At 30.0% G+C, this 8,115-nt stretch overlaps 1 protein-coding gene across 15 annotated transcripts; it reads right to left on the reverse strand.

Moving 5' to 3' along the window:
* Positions 1 to 3,605: 3,605 nt before the first annotated feature.
* On the reverse strand, positions 3,606 to 7,347 carry LOC112784271 (uncharacterized). 15 transcript variants are annotated; one of them, XM_072229353.1, is made up of 7 exons: positions 7,206 to 7,347; positions 6,449 to 6,824; positions 6,260 to 6,356; positions 5,971 to 6,029; positions 5,695 to 5,789; positions 5,024 to 5,275; positions 3,606 to 4,114 (listed from the first exon to the last, which is right to left on the reverse strand). In XM_072229353.1, exons 2-4 carry the CDS (start codon positions 6,663 to 6,665, stop codon positions 5,999 to 6,001), a joined length of 345 nt encoding a protein of 114 aa, XP_072085454.1. In that variant the 5' UTR covers positions 6,666 to 6,824; positions 7,206 to 7,347; the 3' UTR covers positions 3,606 to 4,114; positions 5,024 to 5,275; positions 5,695 to 5,789; positions 5,971 to 5,998. The 15 variants fall into 15 exon arrangements, with proteins under 15 accessions (XP_072085454.1, XP_072085458.1, XP_072085456.1 ...); XM_072229357.1 differs by having other exon boundaries at positions 5,681 to 5,789; positions 7,206 to 7,344; XM_072229355.1 differs by having other exon boundaries at positions 5,024 to 5,446; positions 5,681 to 5,789; positions 7,206 to 7,344.
* Between the last annotated feature and the right edge of the window lie 768 nt (positions 7,348 to 8,115).

Below are 8,115 nucleotides of genomic sequence, written 5' to 3' on the forward strand. Positions count from 1 at the left end.
TTTTATGAATGGCTGATTTGGTAACTATATATTCTAACTAGGTTTATTGTCATTTTTTATTGCTCAACAATTGTATATGTATTGTATATATTATTTTGTACATTTAAAAAAATATTATTTTTATAATTAATATGTTTATTATTATTTTTGTTCTTACTGTTATTATTTTACAAATATTTTTTTAATCTGCTTACTTTAAAAAAGATAAATATTATATAAGTTACAAATAATATGCATAATTTACGTTAAAGAACTACTATTTCATCACAAATGTGATGCATGGAATATCCTTAGACATGTTTAAAGTCTGTTTTCTTTTTCATTTTTCATTTTTAATATTTTAAAAGATGATTTCCATAAATATTTTTTTTTTACTTTTGTATATATTATACCTTCTTGTTATAATAACAAATAATACAACATTTACTCATAAATTATTTTACATAATATTTTGGATATTTTTCAATTTTTTAGAAAAATCTCACTTTTTATGAGGTTATTTTAAAATCATATAAATATATCTATCCATAACATAGTATCTATTAATTTTTAAAATAGGAAACGAAAAACGATGAAATTTTTAATATTAATTTGTATTACTAATGAAAATTTTTTTATTAGTAAAAACTCATATAGGTAGTTATTTTTATGTGAATTGATAATTATTAAAAAAATATATATTATAATTTAATTAAATATATTAAATTATTTAATTTTTAATTATTAATTTTATATAAAAACAATTATACATGAATTTTTTTTTTATTATTATTTTTACACACGTATAATACTACTAAAGCAATGTATATTATCTAAGATTAAATAGATATCAAATAATATAAGCTCCATTAACTTGAAAGTATCAGATAAGAAATATTAGGGTTTATCAAGCTAAGTATACTCTTTGCTATAAGATGTAGTTTTAGATTCCATTAATTGCATTTTGAACATTACAATGTGGTATATTTTTATGAGCTAACTAATTTGTTTAATGATTTTTTTTATTGTTCTTTTATTTTCTTTAATTTTTTTTCTAACTATTCTGTTCAATAAATCTTTTGTTATTGTTATTTCTACTTTTTAATTTCTCATCTTAATTCTCACATCTATTATTTTGTAAAAAATACTTTATAACTTTTATAACAAACCCTAATTGAATAAAAAATATATATACATAAAACTTATATTATTTTAATATTTATTTAAACTAAAAAAATAGTTGATACTGTGATTTTTCTAATAAAAACTAGAATTTGAATTTTCGTTTACATTTAAAAATATATTTTTAAAAAATAAATTTAAATCAATTTTTGATATCCTATTAAAATAATTTATTTATTTGATTAAAATTTTTCAAATTTACATGATAGAAAAAATAGAAAATCCTAAAATAAAATTTTGAAAATAAAATCTTTTTAGATTTTATCCATAATCTAATGTAATATAAACTACTCTAACTTTCAAGTGAAGTTTATATAAATGCAGAGATAAAAAAAAAATCTTAAAATGACATGAAATCTTTTTGAATGTTATCATAATCTAATATAATCTAAACCATTCTAACTTACAAATTGAAACTTTCATAAATGTTATATTTAAGAATTAAACCAAGTAAGAAACTAAACCCTATCAAAAAACTAAGAAACCACTCTCTCTCTCTCCTTCCCCCTCCCCTCCCTCTCTTTCTATGTACCCCTCTTTCTATGTATATGTTAATACGTAATTATGTAATTATGTGTATTTATTCAATTTAATGATCAAGATATATATACTTACGTTAAAGCTTAACACACAAACTTAATACAAGTTCATTTATAACTCTAAAATGTTATAATTTTTTTTTCTTAAAAATAGTTAACATATAGAAACCCAATTAATTAATTTAAGATGTCTAACTATGTCTAATTATAAATGGTATAAAAATATTTTTATATCAAAAATTATGATTAGAGATGATGTGCATGCACCTTTTTGAAAAGAAAGGTTTGTGGAAGCTTTATCAAAATTATTCTCTAAAAAAGATTAACAAAAATTACAAACACAATTTAGAACACAAATTCTTTATAATTTATTGACTTTTAGACAAATACATAATATAATAGTACAAACAGGTATAAAAATATGTATAAATACTAAAATACAACAAAAAATAAAACAGAAAACTATTACTGAAAAATGAGAACTAGGAATGTTCTGTTACCAATATGGAATAACTCCGAAAAAGATACCCAATAGCCAAAACAAAATTAAAAAAAAAATTTATAAAAGACAAAATAAATATAATACAAAAAAACCTCCTTATTATGAGAAAAAAAATATTATAAAAAATTTCATAAAAATCCTAAAGAAAAATCCAAGTCCTTTAATAAGAAAAAACAAGTAACATGTTGGAAATGTAAAAAATAGGGTATTTATGCTAATAAATGAATAACGGAATAAAAGATAAATAAAATAGAAAATAAAGAAATTAAACTAGCTTTGGCAGCTTTATTAATCAATTCAGAATTCGAAGAAGAATCACTTTATGAAAACTTTTCTGAATTTAAAAATTACTTTATACAACAATTAGACCTTATGTCATCAGAAGAAGAAACCTCAGAAGAAAACAGCAAAAAAGATGAGTAGAATCAATGTTTAGGAATAGGATTATGTAATTGTAAAATTATGAAAAAAAAACTGTAAATGTTCTAACAAAAGAACAAACTTATACCTTAATAAATATAACTGACAAATTAGAAGATACACCTCTAAGAGAGAAGATACACCTCTAAGAGACGAATTTATAAATCAGCTAACAGAACTATTAAGAAAGAAGAAAAAAGTAAGGATGAAATAAAAGTGACAAAAATAAAAGAAATTTATAACTGGTTTAAAAACTCACAAGAAGAGGTCTCCCTTAACTCCCTAAGAGAAGAAATAAAAATTTTAAAAAGAGAAATTTCAAAATTAAAACAACAAAATATTAATGTAAATTATAAATTGCTAAAAATTAAAGGAGAAAATCTAATAAAAATCCAAAAACTATAAAAAAAGCGTACTAGTAATATAGAAGGAACTAGTAATATAATAATTCCAGAAAATTATATTAACATGAGTCCAGAAAATTACATAAATATACTAACCCTATTAGTAAATCAAAAGTGGTACACTAATGTAACCATAATGATAAGAGAAGAAAAGTATGATTTTGTAGCCTATGGTGTAACACCCACTACAAAAAAATACGTCTATTGCCACACTTTTAGCTTTTAAAAGGGTCACATCTGCTAGCGTGGCGGTTGTTCTATCGCCACCTTTTTTGTGATTTATCGCCATGCTTCTTTTGCCATACTTTTTATATATTGCCACACTTAAAAGCGTAGCCATTGTGAGATATAGTCACGCTTTAAAAATGTGGCGATAACGAGAGATACGGCCACGCTTTAAAAGCGTGAAAATGGTCTTGTCAAATTAAAAAAAAAATTCCCATTTTCTGACTTTATCTTCATCGCTGCACAATATAAATTTTTAGTCATTTTTTATTACCAAACCTATAAATATAATATGCAATTTTTATTACAAGACAAATTAAACAATAACTTCACAAAAGCATATAAATAATCAAATGACCAAATGCATCATCTCCATATATTAGTCCCACTGAAAAAGAAAACACTAGGACACTCTATATGGATAAAAGAACAGAATGAATTAAAGAGTTTAAAATTGCAAGTCACATTATATATAATGAATTCTATGCTTGTCCTCTACCAACTAACGACAAAAATGAAACTCTTTAAATAGTACAAAATGTCGTCACCCAATTCACGAGTAATTTCCATAACCCTCATGCATTGTTTTCTTCTACGTCTCCATTTTCGCCACCTTTGGTAGCCGCAGCAGCCATCAGCTCATCAGCTCATCAAAGTCTCCATTTTCGCCACCTTCCGTAGCCGCAATAGCCATCAGCTCATCAAAGTTTGCAGTCTTTCCAACTCCCAAACAATCTTTTACATTATACCTTTTGTACGTCTCTTTTTCATAGTTTGCATTAAGACGAGATGTTGCTTGAATGATCTCCTCCAAGTTCTTCAGCGATTCCGTACTTTCTATCTTTGCAATGACAGAAATATCGCTGCATTGATAAGGCCGAGTTTAGCACATTCCACATTGTATGAAAGTCAAAAACTAAACAGTGGATGAGGCAATGAGAGCACATTGCACGTGCACGCAGACATAAACAATCTTCTACCTACTTGGTGTAACTTCACAAAAATGCGATATCCTATTCTAACAGAGACAGTCTAAAAATCCTTGTTTCTGTCCAAGCTTTGCATTAATTTTATACACCCATAAATAAAATCACTCTCTCTTTTAGTTGAACAACTGTAATATTCAATTACATAGACAGAATAAATCCCGCACATGTTTGATATTAAAATATGCAGATACACACTGATATTACTAACAAGATTCCTCAATCACCTCAAACCTAACCATTCCTCCATCAACTACAAGTTCATCACCCACTCTAACATCTGGTAGATCATATTTTAGAAGGAATGAACTAACAACTTCAGCAGCAGTTGACAAATAAAACCAGAAACACAATTTGAATTTTGTATTTTGAATGAAGGTTATTTACCATTGTGGAAGTATAATATGATAATTATTTAATAATACTGCAAAATAGCTCAAGAAAAGCTTCCAACAATTGTCCAGAAAAAGCAGTCCAAGAGATTAAGGGTGCATTTCTCTAAGACTAAGTTGATTAAAAAGTGATATCTTCTAACTAAAAAAACTAATAACTATAATAAAAAAATTCCAAAAGAACAATAATGTTTTTGAAACAATTGACAACTGAGTTGCTCTTATTTAAACTAAAATAAATAAATAAATAAATAACACGTAATGATAAGCAGTGATTAGTTGTCACCAACAGCTGGATTTGATAATAATTAAGTTATAGATGTAGTAGCAGTAGTGTAATTTAATTATAGTTAGGGAGTGGGGTTAGGTGATGGTGGATAAAATAAATAATTACCAAATCTCCAACGAGCTTGAACAAGAGCGATGTCAGGGTTGCCAATCAAGAAAGGAACCACTCTACGGAGGAAATCAGGCTCAGGCCTGAAATCAGCATCGAAGATGCCACGTACTCACAGTGCTTCACGTAGCTACGTTTTAGACCTTCTTTGAGTGCACCCACTTTGTACCCCGTTCTGTTCTCTCTTATTTGGTACGTTATGTTTATCCCTTTGCTCGCCCATCTCTGACATTCCATTTCCACCATTTGCTACAAATCAACACAAACAAAACAAATTAATTAATTCCACTTCTTAATCCCTCACTGCACAATTAAAATATATGCACTTTAACCACGGGACGTAGAATCATCTAGGATTTGGATCACGAGATGGTCAGCAGGCCAAGAAAGATTACAAGCTGCTCCAATGGAAACCTTGTACTATGAATAATAATAATCAAATAAAAACATGGTGTTAAATAAATAAAATGACAAAAATGAAATAAGTATCAACTCAATTTTCTTCTCATCAAACTTAGTACTATGAATCAAGCAACTCAATTTTGAGATTTCAATTAGTTCATGCAAATAAAAGAGCTCATTAGGTCAAATGCAGATGAACCAAGCGGTGCTGGAGAAAATTAAAGAAAGTAAAAGCATTAATAAGAGAGTTACATATATATAGGTACCATTGAATCAGTGGATTTCTGGTTCATGCGATACTCCTCAAGCTTTTGTCGCTCTTGAGAGAAGTTCTGCAAATACGGGAAGAAGGCACCTGAGGCTAAGATTGGAACACAGAGTTAGGTAGCAGCAGCAAAGCAAAAGCAGATAAGCTATTCAATCAATCAGTTCATAATTTCTTATAAATATAAATCAAGCTGGAGCATTAACAGCTTCTCATATCAGATTAAATTGTTCTAGTATGATTTTCAAATGAAAAAAATATGCAATCCATGAATTACCTTTTTCAATGATTTGGAGTGCTTATAGCTAAAGAACCACACTCAGCAATGATCTTGTTCTGCATAAACAAAAAAAAAAAGGAACAAAACTTAGCTGCACAAATGAACCAATTAACCCCTTTAGATTTAACTACTATAATGACAGCAAAAGAACCACGTTCGACATTATTATATGAGGCTCAAACAATTATCATTAAACTTCTCTAACTACTTACGAACTGAAGAATCGGAGAATAAGCAACATAAACAAAGAAGCACAAATGAATTTTGTTCAGATGAGAAGCCAAACCTTGCTAGTAACCTTGTTCTTCGGGAACTTGACGGTACCTGCGGTTCTCTCCTTCCATCGGTTCCCTTCCTTGTCAAATCCACAAAACTTCGATTTTCTAAAATCAATTGGAAAAGAGTAATAACAATTAAAAGCACAGATTTATTGTAATATTCAAAATAAATGATTAAATGATGATCGAAGATTTACTCAACAGCGGCGACGGCGACCACACTGACGGCTCCCTCTCGCGCGTCCCCCTCCTCCGCGACGGCAACGGTTCTCGCGGCTCCCTCATCGGCAACCAGGAAGCACGACGGTGACTGGCGCGACGGGAGCAGCTCCTCTTTCCCCTCCTCGGCGACGGCGAAGAGCGAAGCTCCTCCAGCTGCGGCGACGCATTTGGTGACGGCTCCTCCTCTCTCATCGTCGCACACACTCTCTCTCTCTCTTGGGTTTGACTCGACAGCGGCGGTAGGCTGGTCTTCGACGGAGCTGGCAGCAAGGTGGCGTCTCCTTCCTCGAGCTCTCTTCTTAGGCGGGTATATATGACAGCTCAAATGATGACGAAATAGATCTGGCAAAACTTTTAACCCAAGTCGCAAGTAAAAAAACCGTTTGCAATGATCTAAAAGGAAAAGCAATTATCCAAACCAAATTACCCTAATCGATTGAGCAAACTCAGCCCCCAAATACCCAATTAAAACCACAATTCACATACATTTCAAAATAATTTTTTATCTGTTATTTTGATGGAAGCAGAATTCTTGGAAAAATCACCTTTTAAGGTAATCTCTAAGGCTTTTTTCCAAGGATTTTAGTTTAGACCAACAACCACAAATAAAACTAGACAATTTTATAAATTTATACTAGTGGATTCAGATTCAATCTTGGTAAAATACTACAAAGATCCCAAAGACTCCACCAACACAACTCATTCAACAATTCTGATATTAAAAGTACTTACCCTATCCAATTGAAAAAAATCCAAATAATATCAAAAAAATTTTCCAACTTTTTGACCGATAGGATATTCTTATTGGGAGTATGTGGACGCTTAGACAAGAGCAATTTGGTTCCAAAATAGACATTTTTGGCTCATCTACTTCAAAAGAAATACCAACTACCACTTTTTAAATTGGTTTACTCAGTGGTGGGACTATTTTGGCCCATTACCAGATATTCTACCCCCACCTGCCGACGAAGGGTTTAAAGTTGTCACCAAAAAGTTTGATCAACAGAAAATACGTGTCCCTGCAGATCTCAAATTCTTCTCTACATTTGCACTGGCATGGGTGTTCTCATGGCAATATAGATACGGCAAGCAGGAGCACCAAAGATACTTTCGATGCTTCAAAGGAATGTCTATGTTAAATTGTGGTCTCAATTCGATGCAACCATGACTCATCCAGACATAGTCAAAAAATGGTTCAACAAACACCCTAAGTTTGTCAAGCCATTTGACTAAGAAAAGTTAGTATTTCTCAATCAAAAAGTCCAAACTACAGCAGCTCTAGCAGGAGCCCAATCCAAAATATCACTAGCAAAACACCTCCAGCAGATCATGCAGATGATCGAAGAAGAAAAAGAAGATAAACAAGACCCTCATTATTTGGCAGAATATTCAAGTGACTATAATCAAAACGAAGATGATTGCTTTGGCATCAATTTAGGAGAGGATTAGATAATTATATGTAATTTTAGGTAACTATATGTAAATTCATGAAGATAAAAACGTATCAACTTGTATTGTAAAAATAGTACCAGTTATGTTAACATGTACTGTAGAAATAGTTAAATCTAGGTCTTTAAAAGAAAACCTTAGTAACATTTTGAGGCAGAATTTTTAAAAACAAAAGAATAGAGAGAGAAGTTAG

This window comes from Arachis hypogaea, chromosome 20, assembly GCF_003086295.3.
Source record: "Arachis hypogaea cultivar Tifrunner chromosome 20, arahy.Tifrunner.gnm2.J5K5, whole genome shotgun sequence".
Classification (NCBI taxonomy): domain Eukaryota; kingdom Viridiplantae; phylum Streptophyta; class Magnoliopsida; order Fabales; family Fabaceae; genus Arachis; species Arachis hypogaea.